Source organism: Pseudopipra pipra, chromosome 1 (genome assembly GCF_036250125.1).
Source record: "Pseudopipra pipra isolate bDixPip1 chromosome 1, bDixPip1.hap1, whole genome shotgun sequence".
Lineage (NCBI taxonomy): Eukaryota > Metazoa > Chordata > Aves > Passeriformes > Pipridae > Pseudopipra > Pseudopipra pipra.
The window spans coordinates 101,024,862-101,050,469 of record NC_087549.1 but is presented as its reverse complement, the minus strand read 5'-3'; the positions used below and the strand labels follow the sequence as shown (position 1 = coordinate 101,050,469).

At 38.9% G+C, this 25,608-nt stretch overlaps 1 protein-coding gene across 5 annotated transcripts in view; it reads right to left on the bottom strand.

Annotated features, from left to right (window-relative positions):
* Nucleotides 1-25,608, bottom strand: part of POU6F2 (POU class 6 homeobox 2) — a 312,905-nt gene that overhangs the window by 26,246 nt on the left and 261,051 nt on the right. For all 5 annotated transcript variants that reach the window (XM_064668011.1, XM_064668022.1, XM_064668000.1 and 2 more), the window contains exon 7: nt 1,221-1,427. In XM_064668011.1, the coding sequence (XP_064524081.1) occupies nt 1,221-1,427 (207 nt within the window). The remainder of the gene's footprint in view (nt 1-1,220; nt 1,428-25,608) is intronic.

Genomic DNA, 25,608 nt, shown 5'->3' with positions numbered 1-25,608 from the left:
CCCAGCGCCACGAGCTGTGCAGAAAATGGTCACACCTCTGTCCCCTCTCTGCCCACTGACACTACTGGCAGACATTGCCTGGAACAAGTTGCTTTGTTGCAGGACTCGGAAGGTGAGTCCTGCAGATGAGAATGTCTCAGGCAATAGTACAGGTCTTCTATCCTCCGCTTTACTTCTAAATTGTATGTATTTCAAATGGGATCTCAGGATTGCTATGATTTTTGAGAGCTTCCCCCATAAAGGAGGGAAAGATCTAATCTCTTCAGGGGACTGACTCAGAAAGAAATATCCCACCCTACACACACCCAGGAAACCAAATGTAAACTACTGAGTTTCTTATTCTATTGTCAAGCTTTCCTGTGTGGAGAACCCAAAGCCTGCCCTCCCATCCATCCTACTTTGTTTGAAACCATATACATGCAATGATTGCAAAAGCACTCATCAGTAGTGCAAGTATGCTCCCATTAAAGAAAATAGTTAGATAAATGACAAGTGCTTTGGAAAATGCCTCTGCTAGATACTACGGAGGATAAGATGGGGAAAAAAATCATGTAACCATTCGGATGTGGAAACTTTTCAAAACAAACAGAAAGTCACCTTAGAGATCCATTGGTTCTCTACTTCTAAATTTGAAAAAATCATGGCTAAGCTTCACGAATGAAGATTTGGGAAAAAAAAAGATAAAATCATTGGTTTGGAGTTCAGGGTGTCCTGGGATTTTCAACAGCATACAAGAAGCTGTTACCTGTGCTTAGAGGTGTAGGCAGGACTGGCAATAAAGTACTACCAGCAACAGAGATGCTAAGATGAACATTTAAGTGACAGACATTTTATTCCTTGCATGTTCCGAATCATTTCAAGCCCCAGCCTACTAGGTGACCACTAACTAAGGTACTCAACTTCATAGGCCAGGTGGGTCTCTCCTGTCTCATAATCCTATTACACTTTCACTGCAGAAAATATCTCAGTTGGCCCTATATTGACCTTGAAAAGAAAAGAAAAAGAATAAGTGGATAATTCTTGGATGTATAAGTAAATTATATAATATGACATTATTAATAACTATGTATATAGTATGCAGTAATACACTAGAAATTAATTTTTGTTATTAAAAATGACAAAGAACTGAGGGTTTTTAGAGAGGCCACAAGAGTGTCCTTGACAAGTAGAAGATTTCTGTGTGTCTGTTTTGAAAATCATTCAGTCTACAGACACTTTACCTGCTGGCCTGGTTTGAGCGGCGATAGTGTTATTCCCTGGGTATTGATCACTGGGAGTATCTGGTTGCCGATGACAGTAGCGATGATTTGACCCTGGGCATTGGTCAGTAACTGTGGAGTTATCGGCTGCACCTGAAGTCCCTGAGCTCCACCTGCCGCCTGGCTGGAGGGGACTGGATTAGGCATCAATGGGATTGTTCCAATAATCTGGAAAAAACAACATAGGGAAAATGCACACTTGCCACATATACTTACCACACGTGATTACTTATATTATGCATGTTAAGTCAAACTTAAGTGAAATAAACACAGAGAGACAGGTAAGACAGGCTGAGGGTGGGAAACAACCATTCCTTCACTGGGGTAATGAGGACTTTCAAACTCATTTGTCATGTCACATATCACCTGTACATTTTGCCACTGTCCACTGTCACCTGCAACAATATGCCGTGGCTGAGAATGTATGAAACAAATGCTGGGCCAAGCCTGGGGCCCTGCATCATGGTTTGTTCCCACCTCATATTTTAACATAGAGTGAAATAGATACAAATATCAGTGTTTTTGTCCTTCTTTCTACAACTCATCCGTACAATGGTACTAACTGTGTAATGCCTGTGTAATTTTCCTTGACTTACTGATTCCTAGTACTCTAGATGACCACCCATTACTACCATGTGATCTCAGGAAGGAACAGAGGGATACTGGTGCCTTTCAGGACATGCCTTATTAAGATACATTCATAAAAATGCAGCCAGTTTTGGATGACAACTATGAAGTACAACACAACAAGAGGACTGATGTTAGATAAAATATATTAAGTAACATTTCTGGGGCAAGTACTTGCAGAAAGAGACACTTATGACATCTCAGACTTGGGAATACAGTGAATGTGACTGTAAAACTAATATTAGGATGAGATGTCAAACAGATGTTGTAAGAAAGCTTGTCAGTCAATAAGCCTCTAGGCTGAAAAAAGACATGCTGTTGGAAGATTCTTTTTACAAGTATTAGAACATCTGAAAAAAACTTCTGATAAAACTTGGGACTAAACCCAAACTTTTTGTTTATTTTCAAACAGCAACATATGAAGCTGGAGTCATAGGATTATTGCAATGGGAAAAGTAAAAAAAAAAAGGCAAAACACATCTCTATTTCCTTCACCATACCTCCTCTCTCTGTATCATAGCCAGCTAGAAAACATCTACCCTATTGTAAGGTTTATAGTCTTCCTTCTCCAGAAACCTTGCTTACTCCTCTTTATCTCCAGCACCAACCATACTTTGATGGGTCCATTTTGACTCCCACTAGAATGATCCCAGTTGCCCTATATCCCTTACCACATACATTGACTAGTATAGACCTACTTGGTGCTGAGAAAGAGAGTGGATTATGGCTGTTTTCTCCTTCTTTTTCCTCAGTGGAGATAGTAACAGGGCAGCTTTCCTCAGTCTGTCTGCCGATTCTCATTCCATTTGGGAGTTTAATAATTTTTTTAGATCCCTTTGTTTCTGATAAGTTTTGTTGAAACTGATCAGCTGTTTCAAAGCCATTAAGTACGTATGGAGAGAGGGATGGATGGAAAGAGAAAGAGAAGTACAGACAGCGCTAGTCACATAGTAGTTTGCTCATAAAAATAGGCAGAAGTGTTTCTAATGAAACTCAAAACCAAGTTTGTTCCCAAAACAAATATATAAACCAAAACATATAAAATTCCTATTGATTTCAACAATTAATTTAGATTATATCAATGGAATCTGTACAATACAGTGTAAAATTAGCTGTAAAATAACTGTTTAGTGAAAACATCAGTTAGCTTTGAGGACAGACCACTAAGTTACTTTGTGCAAGTGCAAAACTAGAGAAACAACTCCGAATCTCTTGCTAAAGATATAAAATGGATACAGGTGTGAACTGTGTGGTGAAGAGTACCAGAGATCTCTGAGGACCTCTGCTTATCTAAGTCACCAGAGGTGAGATACAACAACCCCAGAAAATCCAGCCTCAAGAAAGCATCATGCAATAACATCCAAGAAACTCAGGCATAGCTGGAGGGGCAGGCAGCTCTCATCAGAGGATCACCCTCTTCCATTATTAGGCTAAGACATGACTCGATCAAGTGACAGGGTCCTGCTGAGTGACTTATGCTTCAGCAGTCACACCCCAATGGTGTGTCTCTAGGTTGGCTCAGCCGTGAAGTACAGTGTGACAACTTAAACCAACTCCTGGAGCAAAAAGAGCACACTTGGTTAGCTATGGTAGGTCAGGTAACAAGTGATAGGTGCTGAAGTCATCATCAATTTACCACAATTGCCCAGTTAGAAGTTAGCATGGGAAGACTAGAGAACCATAAAGAAAAGCAGGACAGCTCTCCTGTGGGAGAACCTGATAAAATAGCAAGCCTAGCTACTAAGCTGTATTGTAAGAGCTGCATATATCAGTCTGCTCAAAAAGACTGTAAAGATACCATTTAAGTTCTTCTTAATGCATTGCTAAAAGGTAGGCAGATCAATAAAGATTATTATCCCCATTTTACAGAGCATGAAAGTGAACCATGGTGGAGCATATTCAGAATTAGCCTTCTAAGCTGGAATTTCCTGTGAGTTTCTCTTTGCCGATCATAGTACTTTAATTTTATTTTTTAAGGTGTCCCTAGCTGAACAGCAGCTGTTCATGTGAGAATATGGCTGTTCACTGAGGAGAGAGGCATTTATTTACATCATTATCAGATTTCAGATTGTTTTCTAAAAATCTGACTTTCAGCATGAATGAAATATAACTGCAACATTTTGCAACACGTAAATTTCTCACAGTTTCTGTGACCTAACATATTTATGGGCCACAAATATATACTTCCACTTTAATATAATCTCACCAAACACATGGAATAATTCTTCCTAATTTTATCAGCAGAGACATAGCAAAGGCCTCCCGTTCCTTTGCCGTGTCTGTAAAGGACGCAACCTTGGAGCGTCATTACTCCAATGCAACTTTAACTATCAAGGTCCTAATCCCAGCAAAGCAAAAAGTGCTGCGCTGGTGTTATCAGTAATAGAAATGTTTGCATTCACATTTAAAATGCATTTCTCGGACTGCAGTTGGACATTTCATAGAATGACAATGCTGAAGTGGACAGTTTGTAAGGTCAGAAGCAGAAGGCTATCTATACGTATTAATGTGTGTCACACACCACAGTGTACAAGGCATGCTGTACATGCACACAGCCAGAAATGGAGCAGGGAAAACACAGATGGGAGAAGTGTTCCAGAAGGACAAATACTCTCAAGAGTGTTACTGTAGAAGCCAAGGGTAAATCCAAATGAGAAACAGCTCTTTCACTTCCTGAAACTTGCTGAGATTTCAGAAGGTTTTATTCCATTTTACACCGAACTCAGGTAAAATCTTGTCTGGTTACTCTTTACTGCATGCAGCTTTGATGTGGCTAAAATCAGATTCAGGTTTCCCCTTTCAAGTTCTCTGTTGTCCAAGTACCCTCTCCTAAATATCCTAACAGCTCATTAGTTCACATGTAAGGAGTACTGCAACTGGATCCCTACCTCAAACCTTGTGTGATGCTGAGCCAGATGCTCCTTCCTTTTAATTTTGGTATGAAATTTCACCCTGGGCCTTGCTAATCTGTCCTCTTAAATTATTGTGGAAGTTGAAGACAATTTATGGTTTCGATACATTTAAATCTCTTAAAGAAATAAAATGTCACAGGCTTGAGGCACTGGTGTGCCACAGTAAAGACTGTTTAATTGTCAGTGATTTTCCTAGTTGGGAGGCATTGCTCCTTTCTAGGAAATGCTGCTGTTTCAGATTATATTTAAGGACAATTCAGGAATAGCACGTGACAGGGACTCATCTCACAAGATACTTATAGAATCACACAATCACAGAAAGGTTTGAGTTGGAAGGAGCCTCTTAAAGACCATCTAGTTCAACTGTCATGGGCAGTGACATCTTCCGCTAGACTACGTTGCTTAAAGCCCCATCCAACCTGGTCTTGAACACTTACAGGGATAAGACATCTATAACTTCTCTGAGACACAGCAGAAGTGGCTTCTTACTCTGTCAATGTTTGGCCTCAAACTCATAAACAATTCCACCTGTCAAAGGTGTTCTTGAGGAAAAAAAGTCCCACCTCCCTAGAGGTCCTCATCTACTAAAATATAATTTGAATACTTTGGGGTTTTTTTACACTATGCATGTGACTTTCACAATTCCTTTTATACATCATACAACTGAAAGCAAACACTGTTCACAGATGAGCTGCAAAACAGGTGTTGTATGCAAAACAACAATCAGAAAGTTTTGAAGGTCCAAGGGTTAATTCAAGGGACCCCCTTGTCAATGCTTCTCTAAGGGAGTCAGGCACAGTAATCTGCAGAGCACTGCTGATCAAAATAAATGACACCAGGTTGTCTCTATCTGAGGTACAGGTTCTACACATAGGCACAAAATGCAGCACAGGTGGAAATTGTACTGAGATATTTAATGTAAATTCAGACCTCCACTTTTTCACATATACAGGGCCTGTGCTACCTGTTCTGGTAACAGAGTGTTACCAGAATTTCGGTGGAGTCAGATTTTCTCTTCAAGTATTCAGTATGTTTCTTTCATTTTTGTTTAATAGATTGATTAATAGATACATCAATTGTATCTTGAGCTGCTTAGAGAGCAATTTTTACAGAAAATTTTTAAAGTTTTTTTATATTTCCCAATATTAACTAAATTTTACAAGTCATTTGTTTCTAACTTTAAAAGGAGTTTCAGGTCTTTTTTAACATCATCTAATATTTTCCATTGATTAATCTGTTGGTGTGATTTTAGCATTCTAGGATTTCAAGATATCTGAGATCGGGTTTCTTAAATCTTAACAACTTGAATCTACCATTGCCAAGACAATGGAGAGGAAAAATCTCAAACCCTCAGCATATCAATAATATCTACAAATGTTACGCCCAATGGCAGCATAATGTCCTAGCACTGATTAACTGAAGTCTAATCAGTATTGTACCTTTAAATGGATTTTGGCCTTGCTCAGTAAAGGTTTCTTCTTAAAAATAAATTAGAAACATATGATCTCTCAAAAGTGATCCCTTAAACAAATTATCCTTAAGAAAAAATAACAAAATAATATCCATTCTTATTCTTTCTTTATATTTAATTGCTGTTGTGGTTTACTTTGCTGTAATATATAGGCTGAAACTGCAGGCAGAAGCTGAGTGACCGTTCATAACTTCTTGAGATAAATGTCTAATTGCAGCACCATTTACACTGCAGATACAAAATCAGATTTTTCATAACTGCATGAAGGACTAATTGCTGATTTCCCAGTAGCGAGTCTTTTCTTGGGGCTCCTAATAAACCAATTGTGTTTTGACACTAAGTGAAGTTATTATGATACTCAAAAATGAAGCATACAGCTCTTTTTTATTAAGTTCTTCTCCCTCTTCTCTCATCAGAAACAGGGATGATGCCTTGCTTCACTGTGTTCCTAGTACAACCTAAGGAATATTATAAACTGTAGCCAAATGGATGGTTCACCAACTGCCTTTATTTCTGCTCTGAAAAGAGTAAGTAAAATCAAAGACCAACTACACAAGTTTGTTTCTACTGTCAACCAGGGCTGACATAAAGTAGTATCATCAAAATGAACATCTCTCCAATTTTATCAATGTTACAACCCTTTAAATATTGAAGGTTAATTATTCAGTTTTGAATAATTAGAACAGAAGAACAATATAAAAAGAAAACAGAAAAACAGGGGAAACATAAAAGAAACAGCAGAAAAACTCTTCAGCAAAATGAGACAAACCACCATAGACACAATGGGGTGTTGGTGGATGAGAAGCTGGACATGATCTTGCAGCCCAGAAGGCCAACCACATCCTGGGCTGTATCAAAAGAGATGAAGGGAAGTACTTGTTTCACTCTGCTCCCAAGTCCCACCTGCAGTGCTGCCTCCAGATCTGGAGTCCTCAGCACTAGAAAGACCTGTTAGAGCAGGTCCAGAAAAGGGCCATGAATCAGGGGCTGGAGCACCTTTACTATGAAGACAGGCTGAGAGAGCTGGGGTTGTTTGGTATGGAGAAGGTTCTGAGGGGAACTTACAGCAGCCTTCCAGTACCTAAAGGGGGCTACAAGAATGCTAGAGAAGGACTTTTTACAAGTGCATGTAAGATAAGGGATCTGCGATAGGACAAGGGGTAATGGCTTCAAACTGGGGAGGTTTAGATTAGATGTTAGGAAGAAATTCTTTTCTGTGAGGATGGTGAAGCACTGGAACAGGTTGCCCAGAGAAATTGTGGATGCCCCATCCCTAGAAGCGTTCAAGGCCATGTTGGATGGGGCTTTGGTCTAGTAGAAGCTGTCCCTGTCCACAGCAGGGACGTTGGAACTAGATGATCTTGAAGGTCCCTTCCAACCCAAATCATTCTATGATTCTATAATTTTCTACAGTTTTGCAAACTTCTCTCAGAAGCTGCTTCTGTTGAGAGATATGTTCCTTCTTGTATGGTATCAGTATGAGTTACTTTAAGGAAATAATCTAAGGAGAAAATGACTGAGGAAAAGGTAGAATAATGAGAATCTGCACAGGATTCTTTAGCTTCTGTGCAGCTGCCCCTTTCTTAATCACAGAGATATTTGTAAATATATACACTACCTATATAAATTATAAACACATAGATATGTACATTTCAAAAATATAGGATTTATTATATTTATATCAAGAAACCCAGCTATTTATATGCACTGTACTGCATATATGCAATATGCTGCAAATCTACACACTGAAAAATTGGAATCATGAATACAAGCAATACAATTTGCAGACTTCTTATGAAAGTAATGCTATTCCATCTCATTCTTTCAAGTAATGACAACATGATTCTTCAACTCATACAGGATAAGACCAAGGCTGCCTGTGTCTTTCAAATTAGAAGTAGTATCAATTCATGCAGATCTTGCAAATTTCCTTTGTTGCATTATATTTCCTGATGAGAACTCAGAAAGAAGACAAAACAAGATGCTATTATGAGAACAAGGCATTGAATAGTGACACCAGAAATAGGCACCTATGATACTGTACTTCTGAGTCATCGTTTCATGTAAGGAATTTTAATTTTCAAGTATTGTTCGTATATCATAAAACATATTGGATGGTTTATTGTTTGTAAGTATCATAATGGAACCTTAAGTCCAACATTCTGCCTGACTTTCTCAGTGCTTTATTTTTTAGAAAATAATGTTTGTACACTAACATCAAACTATAAAGGAACTTATTAGTCATCACTGTAGGAATTATGTGGTGAAATTTTCCTCAAGCAAACACTATTATGTTCTGGTAGCAGCGGCATGTGTACAGTTATAAAAAAGAATGCATTTTTTATCAAACATTGTGAATAACACAATATTTTCTCATTAGAAAAATCTAAAGATATATAATTATCAGATTAAAGATTAAAAATTATGTTGAGTGTCTGCTGAATTGTTCTTTCTAAACAATCTACTTTTCAGATTTAGCTTCTTTTTAAAAACAAGAATTAAGTCAGGCATAAGGACCCTTAGAGGTCATAGTTCTCTGAGTTGAGCAATGCAGCTGCTGGTTTTAATTAGGTTTACTGGTCCAAAGCATTGCTGAAAATCAGCTAACGAGATTCTTATGAAAGTATTCCTTATGTAAAATTATTTGATGGATATCTAGTATAAAGTATTTTAGCAATATTTTTGTTATGACAATAGATCCACGATATGTTATGACAAAACAGCCATACCATATTTCATAACATAGGTCATAACATATTCGTTATGACAAAATAGCCATAATTTCTAATAATGTTTGATGATCACAAAAAGAATTCACAAATTACTGCTTTTAGCATTTTACTGCTTGTCTCCCAAACCACAAACAGCTTTCCTGATTGCTGTGCAGATCCTTGTAGGGTGTATACAAGCAAGCACACTTTTGTATGTGTGGTTTTAGTTTTTTTGTACATCCTCTTAAAAACAGGAAGTAATGGTATTCATTTTCTCAGGAATTGAATTCAAAGCAAGTGGGCCAAAAGCATGAATTTCTAGAATTAATTACAATGGAAATATTTTGGTAAATATTCATTCACCTCTATTTTCTTTCCATGTGGACTGAGATTTTCATAGTTGTCTACAGAAGTTACTTGGCCTCTCTGAGGATTTCAATATCAACTAAGTATCAAGCATCTCAGAGATGAGAAATCCCTGCTCTGAAATAAAATTTCTCAACCTTTTCAAGTTGTCTGTATGGGCTTCATATACAAACCCTACCATTAATTTGTATCTTTAGATTACAAACAATTTAGAAGAAAGATTGTCTCTTCTGGGAAATAACATTATTTACTACTACTTCTCCTTCATAACAGAAAGAGTGGACTTGCTTTCAGCCATATCAGAATCTAACATATTGGACATACAGCACAAGAAAATGTAGGCATCTCTAAGCTTCGCAATACGCTTCTGGTTCAGGCCTTAGGGATTGATATCAAATGGGATAATAGGGCTGGGTATGTGTAAACATTATGCTAAGGGTAAGGGATTAAATATAGCTACATTAAAATCTACATTCACTATACATCTACTTCTAAAATCTATAAAAGTTAAAAAACCCAGAAAAAGCTCTCAGGCATCACTGCCATGCTGAGCTATTGAAGGATAGCTTGGGAAACAAATTGCCCTTTCTCAGCAAGCCTAATTAGGCCCAGCACAATGTGTGCCAATGTGATTAGGTTGCTTCCATACGTTGTAGTTTGAAAGCTCCCAAAAATCCAATTTCCAAGTCCTCACAATTTGCCTCAGTGTAAGAGAAGTTTTCAGACAGACACAACTCAGTATGGGGAAAGGGAATTAATATTAAAATTACTAACACAATAAATATTATAATACATATATAGATATACACCAATTTTAAGTAAGAAAACTATAATAAAGAAACTTAAACTAAAGAATAAATAAATACACAGCATTAACACAATTTCTACCACCCCTGGACCCTCCCACGTCAGTTCAGGAGAAGTTTTCAGGGCGATAGTTAAAGTCTCTCAATCGGGGTTTTGGGGGTCAGGCTGCACCCCCACCAACTGCTCGGCCTCAGTCGAGCAGCTCCTCCTGGACTGCAAGGGAACACTTGCTGCACCAGGTCTTCAACAGGAGCTACAGGGAGCCAAAGTTTTTAAGTCTTCTTTCCCTGCTTCGTGAAGGTTCCTCCCAGGGGGTAAGGTTCAAAGACTCTTCCATGCTGGATTCATTCTTCCTCCCCCAGGTCGCAGGATTTTTCTAGGTTTTGCCCGAAATTTCATTAGAGTCTCTTCCCAGAAAAACGTGCTTGGTTTAGCTCTATGCCATATTCTAGGACCGCTCTGTTCTGTGCTGTGCGTTGCTGTCGCTGCTTCTTCACCGGGGCTCACTCCAGGCCAGGGCCGGATGGCCTTGGTCCATCGCCTCCGCACCGGCGTCACGGCTGCCGCTCTAGCCTGTCCCGGGCTACTCCGTGGCTGCTGCAGGGCTCAGCCTGCTCCTCACCACCTCTCCCCCTGCAGTGGGGGAAGGTGATGAGGCCGGCTGGAAAACTCGTGGGGAGTTTCCCTCTCGTTCCAGTGCCGTGCCTGCCCACTGGGGGCCCAGCTCCAGCCCCGGCTGCCCGCTCGGGGCTGTGCCGCCGCCCCCGCTGGCAGCTGGGGGGGGAACGGCGAAAAGCTCCCGCAGCCCTGGCTGGGCTAGGGCAGCAGGGGCCCAGGGGCTCCCCCAAACTCGGGGGGACTCCCCTTGGCACTTACATAGCTGCCCGATTTTCCAGCTACGCCAGCAGCTTCCTCCGGCTGTTGTAATATGCTAATGTCAGAGGGGCGAAACGCAGCTCCAATTGTTCCCACGTCAGAAACTCACCTGGGACCAACCACTTCCAGCTCCCCGGGGAGGGTGGGGGGAGCGCGGCTCAAACCACGACACCATGCTATGGCATCCTTATCAGCTTATTTGGAACTAGCTTTGCTACTTGGTGTTGTATTGCACTGTACTGGCCCACTACAGCGATGCTATCTAGAGGTCAGGAGCCAGAATGAGGCAGGTTTTAGTAACTGCTCTTTGATCCTGTGGTTTTAAAATAAGAGCTGCTATTGAGACATAACCTTGTATAGATATGAACAAGATAGTGTCCTCTACTGCCACAACAGTTCTCACTGAAATAATGTGGGTTTAATTTTTCAGGTTTTAATATTACTCTTCTTAAAAAGGGATGTGGCACACTACTGCCAACGTTTGCATCTGGGTGAGCAGGAGTATTTCTGGTGCTCTACTTTTATTTCTTTCTCTTGATTGCTCCTTTCAACTTGTTCTGCATAGACAAGTAGCTCAAATAAGGTGATGGCATTCTCTTAACTGCCTTCAGTAGGTAGTCACTGCTGTCACTTCTTCATCTTGTGATGCTGTTCCTAAGAAAGCTACTCTACCAGAAGTATTATGGTCTTGCAAATGTATGTTAAATTTGGCATCCTCAAATAGTTATTTTTCTTTCTCATTTTCATTGATGAAATTTCCTGAAGAAACAGAATTGTATTTCGGAAAAATTACTTTGAAGGCCTAACGATGATGTTTTATTCTGTTGGTAACTTGTCTGTTTAGAATAGCAATGGATGTTTTCTTAGATACTTCTCCGTGAAAAACTGGACTGAAATCACTAACTATCAAATAATCTTCTGATGCAATCTTTAGGACCAGAGGTCTTTAATTAGATTACAGGCCAAGGAATTTCTAGACCATCAATATATTCTTGAATAATCTACTCTCATCATCTCACTATTAAATGACATACAGTATATAAAATATTTATCAGAGATCACCAAATATCTCAGTAATTCTTAAGGATGAAATTAATGAGGTATTCATTTAATTATTTCAGATTTAGCCAAAATTCATTACAAGAAGGCCAATAAATATTGCAATCAATCAGTAGCAATGATACTCAGCATTGTTATTATACAACCATATTTCTCCAAATACTTTTATAAATCTTGAGCTTGCTGCACAGATGCAATGACTACAAATGATACAGTAGTTGTCTGTCAACCCATAACTTCAGCATAGCACCTGTACAACTAGACATTCTTCTAAATACAAAGTCATGCCCTACTTCAGATGACATGTCTACAATTTTAGATGACCAAGACTTTAGTTAAATAAAATATATAAGTGCTGGCCTTCTTAATTAAGATTTGCAACTTTTAATGTGATAGTCTGCAAAAGTTCAGGGCAAGGCTGAGACGAGTAACTGTGCAAACCTGGGCAGTGGTATACAAATGTACTACTGAAACATTTTTCAGTTTTGCAGGGCATGCATGTCTTCAACAAGCAATTTTCAGACTACTAAAAACAACCCACAACACTTATCACAGTATGACTATGGTGGAACAAACCATCCTAGATTATCTCCTTACCATGGATATCATTATGGAAACCAATATTCCAGCCTGTAAAGTGGAATTTTGTTATAATGCTACACAATTACATGGGCATTGAGGAAAAGAGGGAAAAATTCCTTTCACTGAAAGAGACTGGGAAAATTTAGATACGTCACACACAAATTCTTGAATGAAAAATGGTCCTGACTCCAAGTTTCTGGATCTGAATATCTAGGAAAAAAAGTCCTTCCTGAGATTAAACATAACTTTCTTTTGTCACACATTCATGAGACATTTGCTTGCTCCTTTCAGTACCAATGCCTCCTTGGAAATTTGCCAACCAAATATAAACCATACCTTAGTCCTTTACACCTTGTGAAAGTTGTTTTGGCTGCTGGTTCAGCATGCTGCTCTGCCAACCAGCTCACCTTTGGAAAGTTTCTAAAATTCCAGGCCTCCATTTAATCATCTGTAATATGTTTGTATAAATACTATTTACCTCCCTGCCTTAAGTAATTTCTGTAAGGCTACCTAAGATTTATGAAGAAGAGATACCGTATAAAGGTGGGAGTTTTTTATGTCAAAGATGGCTATCTCACTGAAAATACCCTTAGCTGGTTTTATTTGTGAATGTTAGTAGGGGAGGGTATGTTTCACTGCTTGAAAGCACAATGGCTACAGTATCCCAGATTATCAAATACATCATTAATCCATTTCACCTGAGCTAACAGACCGAAGGGAAAGAAAGGTGTTTTGCTCACATCTTAGAGCTTGACTTAAATTTCCACTCTGGACACCACCTGATAAAAAACATGGTTATAAGGTCTGTAATACAGATACTTAATACTAAGTATTAATTATCCCTAAGTATATGTGATAGTATCTGCTACAAATGACTAGTCCTAACATCCCCCTCAAGAAAAAATATTCTCCTGGTGCAATAGCACTTAACTCAGGAGGTAGCTTCCTGTGGGTCTGTAGATGAATATCCAGCATTTGGTCACTGCTCCATTTCCATTAGCCAGAAGACATTTGTTTGTGGTAGATTATACAGAGATGTGAGTCTGTCTCAGGCCAAAATAATTAATTTTTGTACATTCAAGATGTTCATACTAAAACAAATGCTAAATAATTACAGTTAAATATAACTAAATAATTCTCAAATTTAGGGAAGATATAGAAAGAGACTGTGTTTATGAACCTGTGAGTAGAACATGCAGCTTAATTACCAGTTCCATTCAGGCCCGATCTGTAAGTCTACCTAAGAAAGACTTAAATAATTATGATTTTCTTTTTAAGCAGCAGTGTCCCTGAGGTAATCCCATCTCCAGCACCTACATTGTTACTGTACTGAAGCAACATGCTCCTGATATAGACAGGCATATTGAAATTTCTTTATGTATTTTGAAATGAATTGAAACTGTGTCGTGTTTCTCTTCTGCTGGCAGCAGAGTCCCAGATCCTTGAGGCCAGTTCTGTGGAAGGTTGAGGATCACAGACAGTTTGTATATTTTCTATCTTTGCATGTTGCCTCTGTATCAGTCCTAAAAAGATTTCAGCTGTGACCTGCAGAGGACCAAAGGTGAGGGACTTCTTTACTTTCTTGGCTTTGGAGGAAGGGGATGCTATATTCCTCCTAGTCAAGATGACTGAAGACTGTGATGCACTCTATCAAGGCTTTCAAGTGGGATACTACTGCTGCACTTTCCGATAATTTTTACTGGGAAAACAAGTTCCTGAGGGAAGAACAAAGGGGGTGCTACTTTAACTTCATCAGTACTGAAATGCTCCCAATACCAAAAGAAAATACATTACCATCATTTTAAATACTGTGTAGAATGTTTAAAATCATGCCAAAAGCTGGGGAAAAAATGCAATGATAGTCCTAGAACAGACCCTTATGTTTATAATTTATTTTAAATATTTCCCTAGAGCTACTGTTTTGCGAAAGTTCCTCTTGCAGCTGTGACGGCTGAGGCATCACTGGACCTCAATGAATTGCACTGCATAACGATCCTTACCAAATTCAGAGGGCATCATTCACAGTTACAGTTACAGCTCTCTTATTATCCCAGATGTTCCTCCACAGGAACATTCAGAGCACTTCTACAGCTTCGCTTTGTCAGTCCACTCTTAGAACCATAGAATCATGTTGGTTGGAAAAGACCTTTGAGATCATCAGATCCAACCATAAACCTAACACTGCCAAGTCTACCAGCCTAACGATGCTAAGTTCAACAGATTCATCCTCACTCTCCTGCTATGTAATGCCTTAATGTGGAAAAGATGCAAATGAAGGAAGAAGGCTCCTTGTAAAGTGATGTACTGTACTTGGTGCCTTACAGAAGCGGAGAATCTAACTACAAATATCTTTAGTATATGAAAGTGTAAAATTACTTGTAAGACCATCAGATATTGCTTCCTTCATTCAGGCTTTGTCTTCATTTAAGTAGTCTCCTTGATAAAAATCCAAGGAGCAATATTAATTAATAGGACTAAAAATGGTGGAATCTTCTATAAGAAGAACAAAGCTGATGTGAAAGGGGGGAAAAAACAACCGTAAAATGAAATTTAGCTTTAAAGATTTTCAAAACGCATATTGTATTTACAAGTGTTCTTGTAATACATTTTTCAAAAAACCAATGTAGTCTCAGTAATATGAAACCTCTGTAAAGTATTGCTTACTAAATCTTGGAGCAATAGTGGAGAAGATTCCCTGGTGTATGTGGATTACAGAGAAGAGTGAAGAGATGAGTGAAGTGTAAATACCACAGTATAATTCACGTATGGAACATTTTAATTGTGGGTAATAGCAGATTTTCAAATTTATAAGTCAGGGAATTGTGCTCATTTCTGAGACAGAAACGAATATATTAACTACCTTTGAAAAAGTATCAATATTTCTTCCTGTGCAGAGCACAGAATAGTAAAATGCAGTAAAAGATGAAAACTCTTTGATCCTTCTGTATGCTTAAAGATACCAGTACAGTGCCAATATGTTTTGAGGAAGAAATTAGACAGAAAAGAAATATTATTTGCCAAGATAGCACAGTATCCCAAAACAGTGACATTGGGTGTACTAAGGACTACAAAAATATTTATTGTTCATAGTTCTACCCCACTGAGTCTCACAGGCCACAATAGATTCCTTTTGTCCCCTCTTCATTCAAGTGAAGTCGTTAGTATGCAAACGTATTTGATCTTGACACACACAATAGCTCTATATTTTTAGCCCCCAAATAGGGAAAGAAAACTGTCTGGGTTTATATCACAGTATAGATCTTATGAGTCAGGACCAGACTGAATAACTGGAATCCCAGGAGTCATTTACAAGAGCCACTGAACTTCAGTCAATACACCAGTGGTTTGGCTGTGCTCAATGGTTTGCTGTGGTTCTGCTGCCAATTGCCAGGTAATATTTCTTAGGAAGATTTCACCTCTTGGCTTCTCATTTATTGATGATAATGTTCATTATCTCTGGACTTCATTTCAGTTTGGAGCTATGTTTGCCTAATGTTATCAGGCTTTTCTCTGACTTGAGTTCTGCTAATAAAAATCAAAAGTAAATCTACTGACCTGAATGCAATGGCCCCTGGGACTTAAACATGGTGCAGAGTGATATTTAGGTCTTCAACTACAGCTGAAGCCTGTAGTACTTTTAAAATTGAGGACAGCTAACTGTATCTGAGCAGCCTAGATCTGGATGTGAGTGGTTATCTCAGACTTTGGTTTCAACTGAAACTAGAAAACTGTAGGGATTCTCTCTCTTCAATCTGTTCTTACAGAACCCATTTTTCCCAGTGGAGCAACCCCAAGCAAATCAAGCAGATGACTCATGAGTAATTCTGGAAAGAAAGTGGAAAATTGTGTCCATTTTTGTTTTCATTTCAAAATGGCATTTAAAATAAATTTAAATATAAAATTAAATAAAAATCTGAACACCCCACCACCCTACCACCCCCACTTTCAGGCTAGATTGAGCCATTCTGATGAAACCTGAAATATTTTACATTCTTTTTAACCCTTCTAAACTAGAAAAAAATCCCCACAAAATTGTTAAACAGAAAATGTAAAAATAAGACACTTAAATATTATCCCAGCACTGTACTTTAAATTATTACTGAACAAAATTTGTCAAAATGGCACATTTTATATTTATATTCGATGCCATTTTTCTATCAGAAATCAGTGATGAAAAAAATGTCATTCAGTTCCGCTCATAATGCTGGAGGAGTTTATAGCAAAAGATTGCTAAATGAGGTAGTAAAATCTAATTATACCTCAGTCTTTAACATAAATTCAAATGCAACACTAGAATTCTTAGGGATGATTCTAGGTACATGATAGACTTCTTTCTCTGGAGTTCACTGCATTCACCGCTGATAAGGTCTCCAAGAGCACTTGCAGCAGGATGGGCTCCAAGAGCCCAGCTAAGGGCTAGAAGCCTGATGTGCTAGGTAGTGGAGAAAGAAAAGGCTGAAGTAGACCCTGTGTTTAAAAGACAGAGGAAGCCCTCACACTGTCAGGACAGGCATATTCCAATGGCACGGAATAAAGTTCTACTTCCACAGTGAATCTGTGCCTGAAAAAAGAAAGGAAGAGGACACTCCTTTCTTTAACTCTCTCTTCCTCCAAAGGTATATTCATGCGTTGAGAGCATAAAACTTCCATTTGTTCTGTACCTTTTAACTAGGAGTCTTTTTTTAACCTCTTGGGACATGGGCAATTTGGCCTCTAGGTAGAGAGTTGCTGCTCAGCGGGGAAAATATAAAAATCCTCTGTCTACCATCATTCATCCTCCAGTCCCTTCTGTGAAAATACTTGCATGCATCTATCACTTTATCCTAAATGATGCTCAGAAAACTCATTGATGACTAACATGATAGTTGAGTCTGTGCATCTACCAGCCTCTCCTTCTTACCTCATCTTCCCTTCCCTGTCCCCTCACCCCTGGAAAAAAAAAAAAGGAGGGGAAAAAAACCCCCAAACCTAAATATACCCCAAACCTGTTTCTCAGATTAAAAAGAAAGTTCATCCAGGCACACGTTTTGTCACCCAGGCTGCTTCACTCAGAAATGAAAAAATGTAAAGGTGTGTAAACAAAAAATAACCTCAAAAAAGGAATTAGCATCTCAAAAAAAAATGAAAATAAGAAACCTATCAAATATGCATTTGTTTATCACAGTCAAGCTTTATGATTCAAACCTGATTCATATATATTTTATGAAGAGAATATCCATTGTGGTGGCAAAATTAAATGTATTTTGAAACTTGTATGTGACATTTATCTATCTGCTCTATCAGAAAAAAGTTGTCATATTCATTCAGACATATATTACTTTTTCAATTTCCTGTCAGTAATGTTTTTTTAATGTTCTTTAGGGGGAGACCACAGGATTTCTTATTTCTCACAACAGAGACCATAGTGCATTAGAATTATGTTGATGAGTTTATACCTAAAAAAGTTGCACCACCTTTTTTTTAGAGATGAACAATTTGCTGTTATCCATGACAATCTTTTTTTTTTCTTAAGATACAGAGTTAGGTAGGGAATTATCAAGTCTTTTTTTCCTTCTTTTAAAGAAGTTCATCATACAAAACACAAAATTATGGTGCAATTTTATGATGATTCAGATTCTACTGTGAGCCACAAGAGATAGCAAAGATAGAACAAGTATTGAAACTCCTTATCACATACCTTCCCTTCCAAGAGAATGATTTTGATAGAAAGTTTATATAAACCCATTGCTCAAGAATAGTGTTGTGCAGTAGGCAAGGCTAAAGGGTCATAGTTAGAGAAGAAACAGAAAGCAATCAAGTTGAGTTAATTGACAAGATGCTACAACTCCCATGCAGAAGACTGACCAGAGAGGTGGAAAGTCGAGATGGCAACTTCTTTCTTTGAGTTGCTATTAAAGTGACACTGTAGTAAAAACCCTATCTTGTGTCCCATAGGCTCAGTGCAAGTCCTGCAAGAGATGTTGAAGTGCAGTGGGTCAAGCCCTGGGTAGAAAGGACATTTGATTCTTACGGGGTTTCTTTGATAGTAATTACACTATCCACAATACAGACTAAGGTACACTTTTTGATGGCAACAAATCAGGAGAATTCCATAAACAACATTCAAGTTTCATTCCTAAACAAATGCAGAATACTTGAAATCAAATTAGAGCATGTGCCTCCCCTTCTAAGCATACATAATATCTAGGAATAAATAAAATATTTGGTAAAGCTGGCAGTGATTATGTTGGCACATCTTCAAAAGGCTGTTGATCAGTTTTACTTAGATATGTTCCTAAAATTTTTTGAACACCAGCAAATTAGTCTTTTTTTTAGGACAGAAATTCTTACATGATAAGACTATTTCACGACATTTGTGGCATCTGCTGCTTGGAGATGTGCCAGAAATACATTTACATTGGCCTGTGGTCTGAAGTTTTAGAGTACCCCTTTTGCATCCTAACCAAAACAGCAGGGTAAATGGCCAGAGAAATGTAAAAAGGAACCTGCCAAAAGGAGAGATGTCTTCCCCTACTGGTTCAAAAGGGTTTTTTTTAAACCAGAAGAACCTCAGAGATTTAAAGTTTTAATTTATGCACAACTAATTTTTAAATAACAGCATGCTACAGACGGAATACTTAATCTTACTTGAAAGAAAAGATAATCATCAGAAAGGCCCTCCCCTTCACATTGAAAATCATCATTTGAAGTATCAGTAAAGTATACTTTAAATAATTGAAACAGATACCATTACACTGGTCTTTGGGATGCTGCTTCTCAGTGTATTTGGGAAACACCAAGAAGTAAGCAAGCAAAACAGAGCACAATATTCACAAAAAATGAAGACTGCCTCTAGACTTGTCCTAAAATTAAGGCAGGACAGCCAGCGCTAAGTTCCACATGGCTGTTATCAGCTGCTACCAGGATCTGAGTTAAAACTGCTGTGATTGCCATGGTGACCCTAAGGATAACATTACCAAAAGGACTCAAGTACCATTAAAAATAACTGTTGTTTCTTAGTCTAACTATGGAATTTATGTCATTTAACGTTAGACACCTAACATTAGAAGTTCAGTTGTAGACTGCCATTCAAGTTCTCTCCAGTCAATGTAGAGAGCAAGGTAACTCATTGAAGTATAAAATGCATGCCTTAGATCAGTGAAATGTTCTGTTCTTTGAGAGTGCCTATTTGTTTCAGTGACAACAGAAAACACAAGCAACTAGCTTAGATTGGATGCAGCCTAAGTTAACTTTCGCATAGTTAAAATTAGGGAAAAGGAATTCCAGGTCCAGAGTAAAAAGAGATATAGGACTCTACTGAGGAGCAGTCTGGAGAAGAGGAGATTGAGGGGAGACCTCATTGTAGTCTACAAGTTCCTTGTGAGGGTAGGAAGAGGGGCAGGCACTGATCTCTTCTCTGTGATGATCAGTAGCAGGACCCGAGGAAATGGCCTGAAGCTGTGTCAGGGGAGGTTTAGGTTGGATATGAGAGAAAGGTTCTTCACCCAGAGGGTGGCTGGGCACTGGAACAGGCTCCTCAGGGAAATGGTCACAGCACCAAGCCTGACAGAGCTCAAGAAAGTTTTGGACAATGCTCTCAGACACATGGTGTGACTCTTGTGGATAATCCTGTGCAGGGCCAGGACTTGGACTCTATGATCCTTGTGGGTCCCTTTTAACTCAACATATTTTGTGGTATTCTGTGAATTCTAATACTGACCTACAGTCTCTAGGTCACTGGGAAAACAGTTGCCTTTTTACAGACCATCTGAATTTCAGCTGTACATGAAAGAAGGATAAAGTAGTTTTTAAAAAGTCTAAAAAATAAAATAAAATCACAGAGACTTTTTTCAGGAAAGTGACTCAACTTTTCTTTATTTCTCCTCTTGTGAGTTACTATTAAAATAAGACAAGGTTCTGATAACACCTCACTGGTTGAAAAGATGTTCAGCACATGCACAAAATGAAATCTGTTTGACCATCCCTCTCTATTACAAACATAAACACAGAGATGATTCACTTAAATTACTTCAACTTGACTGGTAATATCTTGACACATTTCACTGGGGAGGGTATAACTTACAGAGCTCTTAAAAAGTAAGTTTAAAAAAAGGACACAGCAATGACTGTGGACTGAAGATTTATTAGAAAGATTCCCTAACCATCTCTTGGAAGTAAAATTTCCATTCTGTGCAAACTCAGTGAGAAATTGCTTTCTTGACATGATGCTCATTTATCTCCCCTCACTCTGTGTTCTTTGAGGTCTCCTTTTGCATCATTTGTTGGGTAGTATGAGGCCGATTTAAACATTTCTACATTTGTGCTGTTGCCAGAGACCATAGTGATTTAGTGAATCAGGCATGCATCATTCATGTTTGTTCCTTCTTTTCACTGCATATGATTTTAAGGAGAAATAAAAGGCAAGAGGGAGCCAAGGGTACAACTTGCCTCAGTAAATGTTTCTTGGCCCTTTCCAATGATGGATCAGGTTATGAGAATTTGAGCTTGATTCAGTAATATTTAACATATATATTTTTATTTGTATTCAGAAAAGAAGTCTTTTGTCATAGCGCACTTGTGGCACTTTGTTCTCTCAACTTACAGGATGTAATACATTGTTGATTAAGGACTCCCGTGTAAGCAAAGCTCTAAATATTCACTGTTATACATAAAGAAGCACGAACCTATCTGAACAGGCAAATTGCTAACAGTATTTCTAGGTCAGTAGTCTCATATTAAGATTTTGTATAATTACCCTTCCAAAAAGCATGTCTAGATTTTGTCCTGTACTCCTTTCCAACACCTTGTTAGACTCTTATAAAAACAGTTTGTGTTTGCAATTTCAGAACATTTTCAATCAGCTCTTGGACTTCATAGATGAGAATCTTATCAGGGCTTCCTATGCCTTTCTGTATTTGGGGAACCAAGCATCAGGTAGTTTTGTTCTCTTTGGACCTTTGTGAACAAAAATTAAAATTAAAAATCGTAATTTTTCTAAGTAGTCATCAAATATTTAATCTCAATATCCAGGCAGGTTTTTGTCTTGGCTGTTGTGGCAAAAATTCTCAGATGTGAAAGAGAAGGATGTGACACTCTTTGCTAATGCCAATTACATGCTCTTCTCATTCAAAGGTGGTGACCTTATGATTTATCTAACCTCTGTGTGCATTGGTTCTTAAATTTTCTGCTTTAGCCAAAAGAGTGCCTTTCAACAGTGACAATAAAGAACAACTGTTTTCAAATTCATCTGTCTATTTGGCATCAAAGATAGGTGACTGTCTCCTACATGTGTCTCTACCTGAACAGTAGGTGTGACGGCTGGGACATTTCGATGTATCACAGTTAGGAGAGACATACTCCTGGGTATAAATATAGACTATCCAGTAGAACAACATATAGATTTAAATGCACGAGTGATGCACTGTAGTTGCTAAGAATTGTAAGAGACTATAAATACAAAACCCATACATCAGTATCTGTACAATTAAATTTAACAGATCTATAGTGCAGATTCCAGAAGATGGGGTTTGAAATACCTAAAAATGGAAGCCATCTCCCAGAACTTTGGAGGGCTCTGTGGAGGTGATGTTCATCAATGTGAGAGATATCTCAAGAAAGAGGCAGACCATGCCATCCTGTGGGCAGATGCTGGGAAATCTTTTCCACACAGTTTTACTAAAAAACCTTAGTTTTCTTGACCTTCTAATTAGAATCATAGAATCATAAAATAGAATCATAGAATCGATTGGGTTGGAAAAGACCTCCGAGATCATCGAGTCCAACCCTTGGTCCAAATCCAGTCCATTTACTAGATCATGGCACTCAGTGCCACGTCCAATCTGCGTTTAAAAATCTCCAGGGATGGTGAATCCACCACCTCTCTGGGCAGCCCATTCCAATGCCTGATTACTCTCTCTGTAAAGAATTTTCTCCTGATATCCAACTTAAATTTCCCCTGGTGGAGCTTAAGCCCATGCCCCCTTGTCCTATTGCTGAGTGCCTGAGACCAACCCCCACCTGGCTAGAACTTCCCTTTAGGTAGTTATAGACGGTGATGAGGTCACCTCTGAGCCTCCTCTTCTCCAGGCTAAACAACCCCAGCTCCCTCAGCCTCTCCCCATAGGACTTATGCTCGAGTCCCTTCACCAGCCTTGTTGCTCTTCTCTGGACCCGCTCCAGCACCTCAATATCCTTTCTGAACTGAGGGGCCCAGAACTGAACACAATACTCAAGGTGTGGCCTCACCAACGCAGAGTACAGGGGAAGGATCACTTCCCTGGTCCTGCTGGCCACACTATTTTTGGTACAGGACAAGATCCCATTGGCCTTCTTGGCCACCTGGGCACACTGTTGGCTCATGTTGAGCTTGCTGTCAATTAGTACCCCCAGGTCCCTTTCTGCCTGGCTGCTTTCCAGCCACTCTGTGCCCAGCCTGTAGCGCTGCATGGGGTTGTTGTGGCCAAAGTGCAGGACCCGGCACTTGGCTTTATTGAACTTCATCCCTTTGGAATCAGCCCATCTCTCAAGTCTATCCAGATCCCTCTGCAGAGCCCTCCTGCCTTCCAGCAGGTCGACACTCCCTCCCAATTTAGTGTCATCAGCAAATTTGCTGATGATGGACTCAATCCCCTCATCTAAATCATCAATAAAGATGTTAAACAGGACTGCACCCAACACAGACCCCTGGGGAACACCACTAGTGACCGGCCGCCAGCTGGATGCAGCTCCATTCACCAGCACTCTCTGGGCTCAACCCTCCAGCCAGCTCCTAATCCAGGAGAGGATACACTTGTCCAAGCCATGGGCTACCAGCTTTTCCAGGAGTATATTATGGGAGACAGTGTCAAAGGCCTTGCTGAAGTCTAGATAGACCACATCCACAGCCTTCCCCTCATCCACCAGGTGGGTCACCTGATCGTAAAAAGAGATCAGGTTGGTCAGACAGGACCTGCCCCTCCTAAACCCATGCTGGCTGGGTCTAATCCCTTGTCCATCCTGAAGGTGCTGTGTGATTGCACTCAGGATGATCTGCTCCATAACCCTGCCAGGCACCGAGGTCAGGCTGACAGGCCTGTAGTTGCCAGGGTCCTGCTTGCAGCCTTTTATGTGGATTGGGGTGACATTCGCCAACCTCCAATCATCTGGGACCTTCCCAGAGAGCCAGGACTGTTGGAAGATGATGGAGAGCGGTTTGGCAAGCTCTTCTGCCAGCTCCCTCATCATTAATTCACTCTGGCCTCCTGTGCAGAACCATCAATAGTACAAGTCTACATTATACGTCCTAGTAGTACGTATAGGATAGAATGTTAATACACCATACCTTTTAACTCTCATTTTGCAGTCATTCAATAATACTTATATCTTGGTTAGAAATCAAACCCTTAGAAAAATACAGGCCTGATTTTACATCCCATAGGTTAATATGGGGATTAAATTAATAGAATGAAGGCAATTATGACCTGTGTACAGTCATGATTACACACTTCTAACGTTACACTTGAGACAGATCCCAAAGACAGAAGCATGACTCAAGAAGTTAATTAAAGTATTTATAATTTCACTTTCCTGTAAGTAATTTTATCTTTTATGAGGACATGAACACAAATTTCCAGGTAAGCATGTGTGCACCTGTGTATGTGTATATATACACACATGCATGTCTTCACATAAGTGGGAAGCAATTCAGTTAAAAAAAAAGATATCTGCTCTATTTGAAATGTTTTAGGATTTTGTCAGGATATGGCAATAAGACATAAAGGAAAGAACATTTTTCTGGATTGGCTATGGGAGAGCTAAAGGAGTATTGTACCATGTCCAAAATGGGACTAAATCCCTATGTTTAACTAACTGAACCCCAGATACAGTGTGTGGCAAAGAACTCTTGGCAGGAAAAGAAAATGGTGGAGATAGGGGAAGTAGGATAGAAACGAGGGAATTGGATACCTTGGGGTGTCTGAAGATGTGTCAACAACATTGGCACCAGGTATCTGTTCATCAGTACTCTTGTTTTCACATAGGTTCCCCTTATGGAAGGAACCGAAAGAGCAAAAGCAGAACAGATGAGAACAAATTAAGACTAAAAAGGAGAACTGAGAAGGAAAGAAGAGGGAAATTTTGTCATGGCAAGTGGTGTTGATTCCCCCTTAAAGATAGTGCACTGCATGAGTCCAATATAATTTTTTTTCTTTGAGGTTGTCTATTTGTGCTATCAAATAAGACATAGCTTAATGCACAGGCCTCAAAGAAGGGAGTGGATTAGTTCTCCAGAGATGATGACTAACAAGTTAAAATTAAACTTTTTTCGGTTGGGCTGCAGTGACCTATTTATACAATTTCTTTTTTGCTAGCTAGCTTTTTTTAACATTACAGGGTGTACCTGGCCTCTCTCATCTTTCTCTAAACTGTCTCCCTGATGTCCTGATCACTCTCTGATCTATTTTTCTATCTGCTGGGTGAATGCTAATATGACATATCCAACCTCTAAAACAAACCATTTATTTTGAAACTTGGCTATGTCAGAGTATTTGATGCGTCAAACATGAAAATGAATGTATATTTGGATATTGGGTACATCATGTCTTGATATTAAATTATCCTCTGAAAAATGGATTGATTTTTAAACTGGCAGGATATATGTATTTCTTCCTCGAATCTCTAGCAGGAAGCTAGACATGAGGAGAGTCTAGGAAAGGTTCTCTATGAAGCTGAAACAGAATTGCTCAAGGGCTATGAGTGTTTTCTTTATATTAATAAATTCTTTTTTGTGCTTAAGGAAAGAGATTTCTGTCATTCTCCTTCCATTATTATGTGACAATAATACATTAATCTTTTATGAGAGATACTTATCCTAGAGATAATATTTAATTAATGTGCAAAGAAGGAAGTTTAAGTGAAAAAGGTACTTTAAAAATCATATATATTTAATACATTGGCATAGATATTTCAAAGTCCTTTTTTTC